This window comes from Geotrypetes seraphini, chromosome 10 (assembly GCF_902459505.1).
Source record: "Geotrypetes seraphini chromosome 10, aGeoSer1.1, whole genome shotgun sequence".
NCBI lineage: Eukaryota > Metazoa > Chordata > Amphibia > Gymnophiona > Dermophiidae > Geotrypetes > Geotrypetes seraphini.
The window spans coordinates 37280284-37297907 of record NC_047093.1 but is presented as its reverse complement, the minus strand read 5'-3'; the positions used below and the strand labels follow the sequence as shown (position 1 = coordinate 37297907).

Here is a 17624-nt window from a genome sequence, read left to right as displayed (position 1 = left end):
TTTATCCAATTCTCCTAATCTTTTTTTGAATTCAGATTTCTTTAAAACTCCATTACTCTTCACCTTTAATATCGATATATAATTTTTTATCTGTAAATAAGGGAAAAGATCTCTCCCTTCTAATTGATATTTCCCCTGTATGTCTGTAAAGGCTTTACCTCCCCTTCTTCAATTAGTTGACCAAAGCATCTTAGCCCTTTTACCTCCCACTTCTTAAAAATTCCCCCCTCCCTACCTGGCATAAAATCTTGTGCAAATAATATAGGGGGAAAAAATACCTCTATCTCTACCTAGAAATTTTTTCCTCACACTTTTCCACGTAGCCAAAGAGCATTTACTAAAAGGATTTTTTATATTTATTAAGTCTTTTTCTTCTACCCATGGTAGGTATTTCAGATCCTTAATTCCTTCTGAGAATTGAAAGAGTATTTTCTCAGAGGCATCTTGTGAAAATGAAGAATAGCCTTCAATGAAAACCCACAAGGCTGGCTGCATAGATCCATCAAAGTTTCTCTGTGAAGCAGAGGAGGAGTGTGTGGCGCAGTGGTTGAAGCTACAGCCTCAGCACCCTGGGGTTGTGGGTTCAAACCCCACGCTGCTCCTTGTGATCCTGGGCAAGTCACTTAATCCTCCATGGCCCCAGGTACGTTAGATAGATTGTGAGCCCACCGGGACAGATAGGGAAAATGCTTGAGTACCTGATTGTAAAACCGCTTAGATAACCTTGATAGGCGGTATATAAAATCCTAATAAAACTTAAAAAACTTAACTTAAAAGCAGCACTCCAGCTATGCAGGACTTCGTCCTTTCCTCCACCAAAGGATATCACATGGAGTCTCACGGCACTGAAGCCACCGAAAAAAAATAAGAAAAAGAAGCAGAGCAAATCAAAAGACTTCTGCACGGATTACTTGCAGAAACTGAAACTGTAGGAGGCTCTAACTCACTCTCTAAAGTAGGAGGAGCATTGGCTCAGAAAAGTGTTTTTGTTTTTCTGCAATTCCCGGATTGCGGGAAGGGATTGAAACCTAGAGTATAGAATCCGGAAGGGACATAACAGAATCATCATTAAAATCATCATAGCCAGCACACAGCATAACCCATAAGAGCTAATACTTCAATACTGCACCACATATATCAAAGAAAAGCTTGTTGGGAAGGGGAATATTACTACTACTAATCATCACTTATATGGCACTGAAAGGCGTACGAAGCGCTGTACATTTTGACATTTATAGACAGTCCCTGCTCAGAAGAGCTTACAATCGAATTTGGACAGACATGACGTGACATATAAGGCTGGGGATGCAGAACCCAAGGTGAGAGGAGTTAGGAGTCAAAACACTCTTGAAGAGATGGGCTTTTAACTGGGCCTTGAATGCTGCTAGAGACTGAGCCAGCTATAGGGATTTGGACAGCTTGTTCCAAATAACAGAACAAACAAATAATGAAATAAAAAACAAACAAAAAAAAGCTTTCAGCTGCTTTCTGAGGGTCAGCAAGATAGAACTGAGCATAGATCAAGGTATTACACAATGAAGGATCTGTCTAACATGTTTAAATAAAGGTAATTAAAGGAACATTTGATAGGGAAAGCAACATTTTAGCCAGTTTTGGTGCAAGCAGTTTCCTTCACCAATCTGGTATTGTAGGCCTAAGGCAGCCTGTTTAGGCAAAACTCAGTTGATTCGGGCATGGTTTTGACCCCTCCGCAACTGTTGCTAATAAAGTTGTCTGCATTTGGAATTCCCTTAAGACCTTGGTCTCCTTGGGTTTTACTTTAACAATAACAAATAGGGCAATACGGTGTGGGAGGACAGAACTAGTTAGCAAAGAGATTGCACAGAGCATTGATGATGGGGATAAAGATAATAAAGAGATACAGAGATATGTTAGATGTTCGTAGCAGCCCTGAAGAAATAGTAGCTCTTAAGAGAGGTTTTGAAACTCATTTTTTCAGTGAGGGCTTAGATAAAATGTTATACAGTTGGAGCTAATACTTGAAAGCAATAACGCTTAGCTGAACCCAATCTAATTTTCTTAATTAGCTAGTACTCAATTCTGAAGTACTGAAAAGTTACTTGAAGGATATGAAGTCACAATTTCAGAAAACATTCACAGCTTTTGTTGAATAAATATCATAACAGGTTAAAATATTCATGCAGCTCACACAGAAGCATGTCCACAGAACTAGCCCACTGCTGAAAATTTTTATGCCAGTTTATCACTTCCTGAAAAGCTGATTACTGTAGTATATAAAAGCAGCAAAGAAACATAAATCTTTAAAACCTTTTTGCAGCCTGCACAATCAAGGGTCCATCTAGATTACAGTACCTTTATCGTCTCTACTTCCTGTTTTAGTCTTTGGTTATCTGCATGTAAATCTCGGTTCCTCTGCTCAGCATGTACAAGCTGTGTTTCTAGCTCTGCTTCTAGTTCTCTGCTTCCCTCTTGGAATTCAACAAGCTCTTCTCTTGCTTCTTGGCAACTGAAGGATAAAAAGGAATGAACAGAGAAGGTATTTTAGGATGACCACAATAAACTAACCCTTCCCCCTTTTTTATGAAGCTGCATTAGGCTTTTTTTTTTTTTTTTTAAATAAAATCGCTGACCATGGCGGTAAAAGCTCCAACACTCATAGAATTCTTATGAGCGTCTGAGCTAATACCACCACAGCCGGCAATAAAAAAGCCTAATATGGCTTCGTAAAAAGGGGTGTGGATTTCATTTATATAATTAGTTAATCTAGGTGGCCTACATCAGTGTTTCTCAACTCAGTCCTGGAGTACCCCCTTGCCAGTCAAGTTTTCAAGATATCCACAATGAATATGCATGAAAGAAATTTGCATTTAATGGAGGCAGTGTATGCAAATCAAGTTTATGCAAATTCAATATGGATATCCTGAAAACCTGACTGGCAAGGGGGTACTCCAGGACCGAGTTGAGAAACACTGGCCTACATCATTCAGTCGAAAGGGCTGAGGAAGGGAAGGGGAATTGTCAGGATTGGCTGCCACTTCGGGTCCAGAGGTAGGGGCGGTGTTGTCAGGACAGCTGCCTCAAGGGCTGAAAGGAGGGAAGGAGATTTGTGACTGCCTACTGCTTTGGGGGCTAGAGGGAGGGAGGTTGTCTGAGGAGCACGAGAGACTTTTGTGGGGGGGCTGGCAATTGGTTGAGTGTGCCAGTTAATTGAATGCCGGTTAGCCAAGATTCTACTGTAGATGGTTTTTAATCATTACTTAAAACACAAGTTCTCTAAAGCAGTGGTTCCCAACCCTGTACTGGAGGACCACCAGCCAGTCGGGTTTTTAGGATAACCCTAATGAATTTGTATTAGAGAGATTTGAATATAATGAAGGTGTCAGGCATGCAAATCTGCCCCATGCATATTCATTAGGGCTATTCTGAAAACCTGAATGGCTGGTGGTCCTCCAGGACAGGGATGGGAACCACTACTCTAAAGCTTTATATGGAAAAACTAAAGAAACAAGGGAGTTGCCTAGAGGAAGATTAGGTTTTTACCTTCAATAATATTCTGTTAGTCCCTGGAGGATTCCATACACTAGGTGTTCAATCCCAATCCACAGTTCAGGTGTTGCAGAAATCTACATCTTTTCTGAACACATGCTGAACTCCCCCTAGTGTTAGAATCAGTTCAGACCCAAAGCCAAGCACATACCCGCAAATCCAGGAGAAGGGGGTACGGGGAAGAATCCCCATCAACATAAATAACTTACGAACTGGTTTGCTCTGCAAAATATTAACAAGTAATAAACAGGCACAAAGGCAACTCAGAAAAATAATGAGGAACAATACAGTACTAACTTGCTGTGTGTAACAAGAACCCCAAGAAAGGCTTTTGGTAATGTGTATACTCATAGAAACTCACCACAGGATCTGGCCACTGCAATGAGAGTAACTGAGGAAGGAAGAAGCAGGCTATTCCAAACAGCTGAGTGAATACAGATAGGGCGGGTCGTATGGCACCTCCAGGTACTAACAGAAGGGGAAGATTATTATCTAAGGTATAAACCTAAATCTTCCATTCTGTTATGCCCCTCCGGATTCCATACGCTAGATGACGTACCAAAGCAATGGTAGCTAGGGAGGGACAGAAGAGCCTGCCCACATAAATGAGATCCTAAAAAACGGAATCAGAATGCGCTGCCACATCCATTCGGTAAAATCGGGTAAAAGTATGACGAGTGGACCAAGTAGCCACCTTGCAAATTTCATCAGGATGAATTGCACGAGATACTGCCCACGACGTGGCCACACTTATCGTCAAGAGTGCTGTAAGCAAAATCGGCAGCTGCAAACCATGGGCGATGTAAGTCACGGAAATGGCCATTCAAATCCATCAGTCTACCACAGTGAGGCACAAAAAAGTGATCACTCATCCTTTCCAAATAAAGGAGCAAGATCCTCTGAACATTTAATATGCAGAACATCTGATCTTTGCGCTCTGAACCTGCTATATGAAATATAGGCAATCTAAACTCCTGATTGACTTGGAAAGCATTAGAGCTTTCCATGGCGTCGAAGAAAACTTGCACTGCCAGACTTTCTGAAAGGGCTGGAGAGCGAGTAGCACAAGCCGAATTTCTGAAGCTCCAGACGAAAGGTCAACCAACGTTGTGGTCCAGGAGTCCACTACCCCTGAATGGAGCAAGCCCCACAATGAGCCCACAACCCAACAGGCTGGCATCTGTGCTAAGAGTTATCCACTCAGAAGTCCAAAGAAGCCAGGCCTGGCCAAGAGCCACTCGAAGCCACCAGCTCAAACTGCTGCCATCTGGCTCCATCCAGGAAAGCGACCTCTAAAGGGGAAAAAACTCAGTGGAGATCATTGAGAGAGGAGGGACTCCCATCAAGGGTGCATGGTCTTTCTGGCCCAGGGGATTGCCTCCAAGGAGGCTGAGACTCCAGAACCTGCAAATAAACCCAGGCCGAGAGAGCTGGACAATCCATCTGGAGACAAAAAGAAACCTTAGAAAATCCAGAGACTAGGAGGATGCCCTGCATCTCTTCCTGAACATGCCCATGCCTGCAGCAGAGACACTACCATCCCCATCATGCCTTCATTCATCCAACAAGACGGTGTCCGGAGCACTTGCTGTCCCAGGAATGGTGGATGTGGACCCTCTGTTGGCGGAAAGCTGCCTCAACTACAATCACTTTGACGAAAGCCATTGTGAGGCCAAAGGGCAGAGTTGCGAACTGGAAATGCTGTGGCAGAACATGGAAACATAGAAACCTGCGTTGCTCTGGGCAGAATGAAATATGGAGGTAGATCTCTAGGAGATCCAAGGACAGTAGAAACTCCACTGGAGACAGCAGCTAGCACAGTGTACCCCGTTGACCATTTGGAAAAGTGGAATTCGCAAGAAGTGAGTGACTGACTGTAGAACCAGAATATGTTTCCAAATCTCCAAGCCCTTCTGGCACGAGGAAGAATAAGGAGCATCCACCTAAGCCCCCATTCGTGGACTGGAACAAATTCAAACATCCCAAAGACTAAGAGGCGCTGTAGAATAGCGCAGACCCTAGACTCTTTTGCCGTCGACTTGCCGGAGTCCAGAAACCAAGTTGAAGGCAGGCAAAGGAGTACTAACAAGTGTCCGATGAAAGTATGAGTCCACTCCTGACAAAACAGTAGAAGACAGCCTGCAAGTGAGGAAGCCATGCCCACCCCAGGTGACATCAGTGCTTTCTTTTTATTTTTGTGTGTGGCATAGCCACTGCACAGGAACTTGAAGACACCTGGAATCACAACCATGGTAATGGAGGCATAGCCCTGAGAATGTCTCTAGGAGGAAAAACCTGAATATCTCCTACAACACCTGTGGGAGGAATGAAGAGAACTATGATCCCCTCCCAATGGACAGCGTAACTGGTTCATAGGGTGGCGTTCACCACTCTTGAGAAGAGGTCCTTGAGGCAGCGTTTGCATTCAAAGACAGATTCAAAGAGTTCAGTACTTAAAACTCTGCACCAGCAGAACATGTACTAAGACTCAAATGAGATCATAAAGGTCATCCGGCACCACAGCTACACCAGTGGAGGACAGGCATGCACCACCACAGACGATGCATTGCGCAGGCCGGAACAGGCATGTGTCATAAATGAAGTGGCAACCACCACTTGGCTACCTGAGGATGCTAGAAAAGAATATTTTGTATCATAACAGCCTCCTGCAATCCAGAGAGTCCTGAACTTCACCCCACCCCCATCATTAGGGAGGGCTGCACACTGGAAACCTGCGCTATGGCACAATCTACCTCAGGATATTCAGACCTGCCAAAAAGCAGAATTCAGATGATGAAGCATAGACGTAGCTTTAGCAAATCGGAAAAAGCTGTCTGGGGATCATATTGTCCTGAAACTAGACCCAGGAGCTGTGGATGGAATGGAAAAAGCACAGGAGAACTGACCAGGATCGAAGCCTGGAAAGTGAAAAATCCAAATGGAGCTCTTTCAGAACATCAACCGTAAAGAAGCAGACTGAGGTCCGCTGTAAATGCAAAGGATCAGCACCTCCAAATCCGTACGCTCAAGGAGGCCAAGGAGACCAGTCTCAGTAAAGGCATCAGCCGGATCCAAATTAAATGCAGTGGCAGGAGACAGAAGAAAAAATCTGCATGGCAATTACTGAAATCAAAATCTGACACAGCCAGACATGAGAGCTCCCGAAAGGAAGCTTCGCCACAGATGCCATAGAACAAAAAAGCCCCATAAATGCCCACCGGTTACAGAAAAATGAGCAGGGTCTAAGGATAAGCCTATCAGAGGAGCCAAATAAAATCCGGTGATAAGGCCCACTCCAAAACCATGGTAAGGCACTGTTTATGTACATGCAGCACATCAAAAGAGTCCCTAGACTCAGAACACAGGCAAACTGCGCCAGACTCCAGAACAGTCCCTGGGCGAGATTTTCTTCAGAAGGCATGGACCCAGGCTGGCTTCCCAACTCAAGAGTACATGAAGGAGGCGAAGTCCTAAGCTCCCACCTCTCCCCGGCACGCTAGGCACGCATTTCAAAATCGCTGATCTGGCGCCCATCTGGCACAATCAATGTCAACATCCAAAAGATTAGGGGCTGAGGAGTCCATCCCAATCAATTTTGAGTCCATTCGAGGGGTTTTTGAGGCAGAATTTAAAGTTAGAAAAAAAAGATAGATTTTAAAATCCAAGATGGCCACCGTCACGAATTTGTACCAAAAATAGCAAAAATAAACAAATTCCAAAAATAAAAAATAGCGATTTGGGGTCTGGGAAGGTGGGGAACCTGAACCCTACCCTCAGAAACTCTGTAAACCAGAGTTTAAAGCAAGTTACAAGCCACCCCCGATGTTCCCATAGGAAATAATGGAGATACTCAAGTCTCTGAAATGCCTTTGCCTGTCAGTGTTTTTCAAGCATCTCAGTCTGACAACGGACTACCAGGAAGGGGTTTCAAGGTACTGAAGCCACTGAGCAATGAACTTTAAGCAAAAAAATAAGAAATAGAAGCAGAGCAACTGCAAAAGACTTCTGCACAGACTTTTTGCAGAAATTGAAACGGATTCTAACACTAGGGGAAGTGCAGCATGTGTTCAGAAAAGATGTAGATTTCTGCAACACCTGAACTGTGGATTGGGACTGAACACCTAGGCCCGGGGATTGAACACCTAGGCCCGGATTCTGCAAATGGCATTCCAATTGTAGGCAGCGGTAGGTGTCCTACCGCTGTCTAACCAGCCAATTGGGATGCACTTTTTTTAAAAAAAAAGCTCCTGAGGCGGGCCGCCTACACTGGAGGCACCTCCGGGAGCCTAGGAATGCCCGCATGCTCACCTAAGCCTAGCCATGGGTGTGGTTTGTCCTAGAAATAGCCTTAGGCGAACCCAGGCAGCCATACGCATTTCCCTAGTCCAGCAGGAGACGCGTACAATGTAGGCAAGCAAAATGCTGGCCTACATTATAAGTAGATGCAGCTGCGAAGCTTATCATGGCAAGAGATCTCCCTGTCGCAATAAGTTTAGCGGCCACAGCTGCCAGTCCCCCCACCTCCCCGAACGAATGCAGCAGGAGGGATGCCCAATCCCTCTTGCCCCAAACACACCCCCACCCCTCCTGAAGATCACCAGCAGGAGCCCAATCCCTCCTGCTGGAACACCCCCCTGAAGATTGCCAGCAGGAGGGTGCCCAATCCCATCTGCCAGAACCCCCCCCCCCCACCCGAATGAAACTGGAAGGAGGGTGCCTAATCCATCCTGCTGGAACTCCCCCCCAACCATAGATATCCCGATGCCATCCATCCCTCCAACCTTTAATGATGGCTGGACGGACGGGTCTTCCCACCATCCGGCTGGCAGGCCCACCTCTGTTGAAATAAGGCGGGCCTACCCCTTCCCAGTACGAAAGTCCTAAGGACCAATTGGTCCAGGGCCAATCAGGCCTTAGGCCCCTCCCCGGTGCATCCCACAATACACCTGGAAGGGGCAGGCTGCCTCATTTCAATGGAGGCGGGCCTGCAAGCCGGATGGTGGAAAAACACGTCCAACTAGCCATCATTAAAGGTTAGCGGGGGGGGGGGGCTGCGTCGGGATATCTACTGTGTGTGGGATTTCCAGCAGAAGGGATTGGGCACCCTCTTGCCAGTGATCTTCAAGGGGGTTGGACGTGTTCCAGCAGGAGGGATTGGGCACCCTTCTGCTGGTGATCTTCAGGGAGGAGTGGGGGGTGTTCCGGCAGGAGGGACTGGGAACCCTCCTGCTGCTTTCGTTCGGGGCGGGTGGGGGGTCTTCCGGGCAAGAGGGATTGGTCATCCCTCCTGTCGTGTTCATTCGGCAGGGTGGGGGGGACTGGTGGCCGCGGCCGCTAAACCTATCGCAGCAGGGAGATCCTTGCCACGATAAGCTTAGTGGCCACATCTACAATAACCTGATTTTCTAACCAGCTTCTTTATCATGTACATCTGTAACAGAATAGGGTTTATTTTAAGCAGCCTTAGTCCCAATTCTATATAGGATGCAGGTCGGCTTCTGAGACTGGGTGTCCTATATAGAATCTGGCCCCTAGTATATAGAATACGGAAGGGACATAACAGAATTTAGTATGGAATGAAAAGAAAACCTAGAGTTCTGAGGTCAGCTGCATAAAAGAAGGGGGGGGGTAAAAGCAGATATTCCTTCAATTCATTTCTCTATATAAACTCATACCTTTGCTTATACTTTCTGGAAAGTTCTTTCCAGTAATCAATTTCCTCCTTTGGACTGGAGAAATTTGGAATTTCTTCACCATCCATGACCAATGAAATCTGAAATTATATATAAGATACACAAGGCACAAAGAATTTTAGAAATACTGCCTTCTGTACTTATTTCTATAGCAATAAATATAGCTGCAATTAAAAGATTCAATTCAAAAAGCATTTTTTTTTTATAACAAGCTTTTCATATAAACCCCAAACCCTTCTAAAGCAACAGAATAATAAGATGCATGCCTACACTCAGAATAAAAATTTTAAATGTACATAAAAATACATTAAACCCCACTAAATAAAAATTCCTGCATTGTGTGTAAAATATCCTACCTAGCCATCCAAAAACAGAACTGCGGAAACCCTGGAAAAATGAGTTAATTTTAAATCAAAATTTAATATACATCCCAAATATGTATTTCAAAACTTAATGCAAAAAAATGCAAGTAGTAAAGCATGAAAAACAATTGGCATACTCGCAATTTGTACTGGCCACTCTCTGAAACAGGATGCTAGACATTAGGCTTTGGCCAAACTAGAATGGTTTTTCTTATGTTCTGGAAATAAAAACCCTAACAAGTCGCAACGTCAGAGAGAAGGCTTCTAGATCAGCCGCGGGAGGCACATAGGAGCTACTGCCCGCGGCTTTGAGCAAACACTGCAGCAAGACGGAGGAGGGAACCAGCAAGAAGGTAAACACCTGCAGCACAGAAGGGAGGGAGAAGGACGTGTTGGGACTTGAGAGGGAGGGAGCACAAACAGGACAAATGATGGAAGGAAGGAAGGAAGGGCATGAACTTAGGACACAGAGGGAAAGGAGCATGAGCCATAAAATGGAAGAATGGAGGGAGTGAGGGAAAGAGATGCTGAGGTGAGGGAGAGAATAGAAAGGGAGAATTGGGTGTCTGAGAGAGGGAAAGAGATGGTGCACATGGGGAGATGAAGAAAGAGGAGGACTGTTGGGCAGAGAGAGGAGAAAGGGAGAGAGAGAGTTATTGGACATGATGGTGGAAGAGGAGTGAGGTAGAGATGCATGGATGTGGAGAGAAGCGGGGAAGAACATACAGGGCTGAGGAAGCCTCCTGGACTTTTTTTTTTTTTAAGTACAGAGTGTAAAAGAAGTGCTAGATTGGGCATGGGGGGAGAGCTTATGAGGCCAGAAACAGAGGACAGAGAGAGATGGTGGGCAATGGTCAGAAGGAAGAGAAGTTGGACCTGGGGTGGTGTGGAGGAAGAGAGAAAGAGATACTTGAAGGGAGAACTGTTGGGAAGAGAAAGGGAGAAATGGTGGACCAGGGGAATTGAGGTAGACAGGCAGGGGGAGAGATGGGATGGGGGGCAGTTGGGAATAGAAAGGGAGAGAAGTTGGATCTGGGGATGGAAGGGAGGGAGGGAGAAATGTTAGGCCTGTAGATGGAAGGCAGAGAGATGCAGCATCTCTCTTTTTTTCCCCTCCATTTCATTGTTCAGCATCAAGGGGGAAGGGAAGAAAACAGAAAAGAGAGGGAGCAAAATGTTGAACCTTGAGGATAGAAGAGAAGAGATGGACTATAGGAGAGAAGAGAGCTGGGATAAGAAGATACTAGGAAATGGAAAGAAAGGGACAGGGAGTTATAGCCTGACCAGAGGAGAGAGGGAGGAGGATTCTGAAAGTGGTGAGCCATGTGGATGAGGTCAAAAGGGAGATGCCAAGATGAGTGAGCGAGCAGTGAGTATAGTGGTAGAAATGTGGTAATGGGGAGTAGATAGCAGGAAATAGGAGGCTGGGAAAGGAGTGAGATGGGAAATGGGAGAGCTAGGGCCTGAGAGAAGATGGAGAATTGAAAGGTAGTTGAACATTTAAAAAGAAGGGTGAGAAAGAAGGCAAGATTTGAGTGGACAAAGGCAAAAAAGAAAAGAAAAAGTTAAGAAAGCTGAAAGGGAAAAATCAATACATTGGAGACAGGCATAAGAAGGAAATGGAATGAGAGAAGAGGGGAAAAAAATGAACAGCAGACACTGGAATGAGAATTAGTTGAAGATAGACAAAAAGCAGAAAGATAAACTGGGACCAAGATGATAGAAAAACAAAACATTCATACAACAAGGTAGAAAAAATTGTTTTATTTTGAATTTATTAATTGGAATATGTTAGCTTTGGGATATGTGCATCATAATTATTTTTATATTCAGTGGCGTAGTCAAATACAGCTGATTTGGGGGAGGGACTGGAGCCCAAAATTAGTGGATGGGCACCAAAGTTTCTTCCTGCCTGAGTGCAATTTATAAAAACTTGAGCTAGTGGGGATTCCCAAGCCCTGCCAACTGAAGACATTTTCCTCCAGTCTGGCAACTCAAAATCTCCAAGCTTTGCAGCCAATGGCAATATCCTCAAGCTGCCACTGCTTTCATGCATGCATGAAAGCCAAGTGGGGGAGGGGGCAGGGAGGAGGGAAGGCAGCAGCTTTGCAATATTGCTGTTAGCTGCAGAACTTGGGAAGTTGGAGGGGGAGGAGGTGGCCGTCAGTTGGTGAGGCTTGGGGATCCCTACTAGCTACAGCAGGGGAGATGTTCATTTTGAGGGAGCCTAAGCTCAAAGTGGGAGGCCCAAAAAAGCATTAATATTTACCCCTGACTGAACGATCCTTCATGTGCGCTGCTGACAGCTGATTCAGCATCCCCGCTCTGATGCACACCTCTGAAGAGGCTCATTGTAGCTTTAATAGAAATGAATGAGAGAACCAGGAGCACACATCCCTGCTTATCAGTGTGGAGATGCGGAAGCCTGTTGCTGCTCCCACTGTCAGCAGTGCACGTGGAGGATCATTCAGTCAGGGTAAGTATTAAACTCCTCCCTCCATATTCACGGTGGATAGGGGCAGAACAGACCCGTGAATACGGCATAAAATTATTTAAAAAATGAAGCAGGTGCATTCAAGGCTACCCCCTTGAGCTGACCTACTATGCTCCTCATCACTGGAAGAGCCTGAGCTTCCTTCTTCACAACAGTTGGTGCCATTCCCATTTGGTGCCAAAGTTTTATTATTGCCGTTGTCAGCGGTGTTATTCCTGCCTTGTCTTTTCCATGAGACCTTGGTGCCCTTTTCCAGCATGGCAGGCATGAGAAAGCCGGAGTTGCGACCTGAATCTGCCACCTCCCGGGCAAAAGCCACATACGGGTTGCTGCGACCACTTTAAATTCCCAGCGATGAGAGGAGCCCAACTTCGGTCTCATCGCAGTCTGCACTCCAGCTGTGTTGCCAATAAACTACTACACCAAGGCGCACACAGCATGACCCACAGCGCCCGCCCACGCGATGCATCCCGGCACTCCCATTGGCCGGACAGGATTTTTGGAAACCCTCCGCCTCTCTCATTGGGTGAGGGCCCCGACTGTCAAACTGGCTTTGGTGCTTCCGTTTCTCAAGCTCGGTGGAGCCAGCACTGCCTGTATGTGGGTTTGCAAAATTTTTATCGGTGATTGGATGATGTAATCTGAGGGGAGGAGCCAGCATGCCAAAAATCGTGAATAAGCGAAACCACAAGTGCTGGAACTGCGAGTACGGAGAGAGAAGTGTACTGCTTTTTGGGGTTCCTCTCCACAGTGTCCCTTTAATGAAGGTTTATTATTAGATATGTACATCTTCTATATTAGTGATTGCTAATTTGGGACCTGCTCAACCTTTTTTTTGCTCATCAGCTAGTGTTAGTGTGGCCCCAGAAAATCTTTTTTCGTCCAATGCGGCCTATGGAAGCCAAAGGTTAGACACCCCTGATCTAGAAGAATGTAAGGGCAGTTTTAATTTTATTTCCACCTAAAAATATCTGACCAATCTAGAGATTTGGAGACTTATAGCCACGTTGGAGGTGGCAGTTTCTGGATGTCTTGCTCAATAGTGTCAGTTTTCTAGTGAGACAGCATATAAAGGTTTCCTCAATTGAAGAAGACTTAAGAAAGCAGTCTGTTCAGTTAGAAAATTATTCAAATAAACTGGAAATCAGCTGAAACAGTAATAAACTGTTATAGATTCAGAGCAGGGACTATTAACCCTGTTCTTGGAACCTACCCAGCCAGTCAGGTTTTCTGCATACTCACAATGAATATACACAAAATAAATTTGCATGGCCTGCCTTCACTGTATGCAAATTCATCTCATGCAATTTGGATATCCTAAACACCTGACTGGCTAGGTGTGTCCCGAGAATTCGGTTGAAAATCTCTGGTTAAGAGAGTTCTCTATAAAATAAAGACCTAGAGGGGCATAACAAAAATATACATCTAAGCCCATTTTGGGCCTAAGTCACTAGTCGCCCAAAGTTGGACATGTCCAAAGTCCATTCTCAAAAAATACATCCAAATTATTTTTTTTTTGAGAATTGTCTACTTGTATGTCCAGCCGTTTGATCGTCCAGACCGCTAAGTCATCTATCTTTATAGCCCATTCTCATTCAAAAATTTGTCCAAGTCAAAAATGCCTAGAACAAGACCTTTTGGACGTCGGAGGGGCAAGCAAAGTGATGGACTGGCCACCCAGACATGGCAACAGAGTAGTGGGGCACCATACTGGGAACTGCTGCGAACTTCACAAAAAGGGTGCCACAAATATCTCACCACAACTCCCTTAAAAGTGATGGTTTAGCTACTACTGCAACAGTATCGTATACCACCAACAGCTTGACTCTGCCTTCTCTGTGGTTTTACTTAATTTTTAGCTATTTAATTACCTCGTCCTGCCCTGTTAGTTTTTCTTTTTTACTTTTTGTTTTTTTGTTCAAATATTTATCTTCGTGTATGTCAATATTGAAATTTCTGTATGGTTGTCCTTATACTGTTTCTTTATTATTAACTGAAGACTGTATAATCTTTCTGTATTACTTTTCAACTTGTACTGTCTTCTCTAATATGCTTTTATTTTGATTTTAACAGGCCCTCTTGCTCCCTAAGGGGACTGCCGCCGCAAAGCGGCGGCGCCGACAACTCCGCCCACAATTCTCCTCCAGTAGCGTTGCCTTTAAATTCACCTGCTTTGCGGCACACGCTGCAAAGGCGCACGCCTTTGGCATGCGCATCCTGCTCCTTGGTGCGCTCCTTCATGCAGCTGCTTCATGCTTCTATTTTTCACTTCTCCGATATCATTTCTACTAAATTCATAGGTAAATTCTCATTATTGCTCTTAACTGTATTCCTTATCCACGGCCTTTTAACTCCATTCTCTTTATATCCTACTACTCTTGTACCCTCTCCGTTTTTACACTACAACTTCAAACCTATGGCTTCTATCCTGGTTATATGGGGCCGCCGACCCCTCTCTCGAACCTCCCCTCTCATTTCCACAGAAACCCGACCTAGATGTTATATTACCATCCCTACTACCTCAGTTTTCACCCCTCGTCTCTCATCACCACAATATTCCTTCAATATCAATATAGGCCTTGTTAATGTGCGCTCCATTAAAAATAAACACCATTTAAATCCATGATTTAATTCTCCAACACAACTTCCATATTTTATGCCTTACTTAGATCTGGCTAACTCAGGGGGAAGAGGCCTATCTGACCCAAGCCTGCCCCAATAATTATAAAGCGAAATTTCAACTTCGCTCAAACAAAAAAGGAGGAGGTCTAGCAGTGATATATCATACCACTATTCCTTTTCATTCAGATTCTCTCACTTCCTACTCCAACTCTCCGGTTGAAACTCTTCAATTTTCTATTAAAAAAACTCCTCACCTTTTAATTTCCTGCTGACTTATCTCCCCCCCACCAGTTACAAAAACCTCTCTAACTGCCCTTATTTCTACTATTCTGACTTCAACATCTCCTACCCCAATTCCATTATTCTTGGAGATTTCAGTATACACTTTAACCTCCCTAATCACCATAATACAGCAGAATTCTTGACTCTAATTTCTGACCTATCTCTAGCCCCTCTTTTCTCCATGCCTATCCATTCTGCTGGAAATACCATTGACATGATCTTTAGTCTGACTTTCATCAGTCACCTCTTCCAAAACTTTCAAATTCATTCTCTTCCCTGGTCTGATCACGTTCTCATTAATTGTCAATTAAATTCTCCTTCCCAATCATTTTCTTCTCAACAGAACACATATATCTCCAGAAATATTAATAAAATAACCAGCCATTTAGAACTCCTTCAAACCGAAATTACAAGATTTCACTACCCTCCCAATTGAAGAAAAATTCTCCCTCTGGGACACTTCAACAAAATCCTTAATAGACCTTGCTCCTCCTCAGGAAAAATCACCAAAATTAGAATCTAAAAAGAAACCCTGGTACAACGACAAACTTATCCTCCTTCACCGACAACTCCGCTCCATCGAACATAAATGGCGCAAAACTCGTTCAAATAATTTTCTTCTCCTATTTAAGGAAAAAGCCACTCATTACAAAACTGCTATCCAACAGGCCAAAAAAGAATATTATTCTAAATACATTACTACAACCTGTAACTCCTCAGCTCTTTTCAGCATAGTTCAATCTCTACCTCCCTATTCCAATAAGAAACCTCCACCTCTATCTACACAGCCATCTGCTACTGAACTTGCATTCTTTTTTGATAAGAAAATCAAGGATATCAGATCTCACCTAGGACCACCCATTCCTGCCCTACTTCCAGATGTCCCCGACAATACTACCCACCTACCATTCAGTACCTTTTCTAACTTTAAACCCTCTTCTTTAGCTAATCTTCTCCATATCTTACAATCTTTAAATGTGCCTAATAATCATACAGAGAGTATTCCCCCTTCCCTTCTAAAAAAATTCTTCTCCTTTTTTGGACCATTTCTCTTGGAAATGGTATCTAAGTCTCTCCGACAGTCTCGTCCCTAAAGCTTGGAAATCAGCTCTTGTATTTCCTAAATTAAAAAATCATAACTTAGACTCTACCTTGCCAGCGAATTTCCGTCCCATCGCCAATCTTCCTCTTATTTCAAAATTGACAGAGAAAATCATTCATAACCAACTTGCTGAATTTATTGACAAAACTCGTGCTCTCCATCCACATCAAACTGGTTTTCGCTCCTCCTACTCCACCGAATTATCATTGCTAGGTCTTACCTCAACTATATACTATTTTCTTGATCACCAGAAATCCGTTCTTCTTATCTCTCTAGATCTGTCCGCAGCATTTGATACCGTCGACCACTCTCTCCTCATCGGCCGACTCAAAGACTGTGGCCTCACAGGATCAGCTCTCTTATAGTTTTCCTCATACTTTAATGAACGCAGTTTCAAAGTTCACTCAAAGGAGGAAACCTCCCCACCTGTAGCACAAACTTACGGTGTTCCACAGGGTTCTGTTCTATCTCCCTTGCTATTCAACATCTTTATGTCACCTCTCCTTACTTTAGCCCAGTCAATCGGTTTCACAATCTTCGCTTACGCAGACGATATTCAACTACTTCATCCCGTTGATACTTCAAATACCTCAGAAATACAAGAAATCAACAATAAAATAGACAAAATAAAGTGACTGGCTTCACACAAATAGACTTTCTCTTAACCTTGATAAATCATGTGGTCTACTCTTCCCAACCAAAACTAATGAAACAATAATAGGAAAGATTTTCATCAAATCCTCCCCCGTAAAAATAGAAACAAGAATAAAATTACTGGGAGTAATTATAGATAAAGACCTTACATTTCACGACCAAATCAGCTCAGTGGTACAAACCTGTTTTTACAAGCTTCGCCTCATTCGTTCCCTCACTTCCATTCTTGACACGGATGAAATCACAACCTTGGTTCACTCTTTAGTTATCTCCCATATTGACTATTGCAATTCCCTTTACAACGGAATTCTCCAAAAAGAATTCCGACATTTACAGTTAATCCAAAACACAGCAATAAAACTTATATACAAGTTAGGGAAATACGATCATGTCACTCCTCTCTTGAAAGAAGTGCACTGGCTTCCCATCACACACCGTGTTACTTACAAAACCATTATGTTGACCTTTAAAATCAAACTCTCCCATCAACCTTCCTTCCTCGATAAGTTCCTCATCCCATTGCGCCCTACACGGACGTTTAGATCAGCAGACCAGAACTTACTCTCCATTCCTTCTATTAAGGATTTTTTCTATAACAGGAAATCAAATTTTTCAGTAGTAGCCCCAACTCTATGGAATGCCTTACAATCTCAACTCCGCCTTGAAAACCTAATCGATAAATTTAAGATTAGCTTAAAAATTTTCCTATTTCAAGATGCTTTCAACTGCTCTTGAATTACCTCTTTCTCACTCAACCAACCGCTTTCAAGAAGCGATCACATCCCTAATGTTTTATTCCTTTCCCTCCATTTCCTTTCAACCCCCCTTTTTTTTTTCTTCTCTTTTTCTAATAATGTAACTTTACCCCTCTCCTTCCTCTTAATCAT

General features: G+C 43.8%; 1 protein-coding gene across 6 annotated transcripts in view; it reads right to left on the bottom strand.

Moving 5' to 3' along the window:
* The window catches only part of NDEL1 (nudE neurodevelopment protein 1 like 1), a 102444-nt gene that overhangs the window by 72966 nt on the left and 11854 nt on the right, over positions 1-17624 (bottom strand). For all 6 annotated transcript variants that reach the window (XM_033961240.1, XM_033961242.1, XM_033961243.1 and 3 more), the window contains exons 2-3: positions 9204-9301; positions 2335-2488 (exon numbers count right to left, since the gene is read on the bottom strand). In XM_033961240.1, the coding sequence (XP_033817131.1) occupies positions 2335-2488; positions 9204-9289 (240 nt within the window). In that variant the 5' untranslated portion in view covers positions 9290-9301. The remainder of the gene's footprint in view (positions 1-2334; positions 2489-9203; positions 9302-17624) is intronic.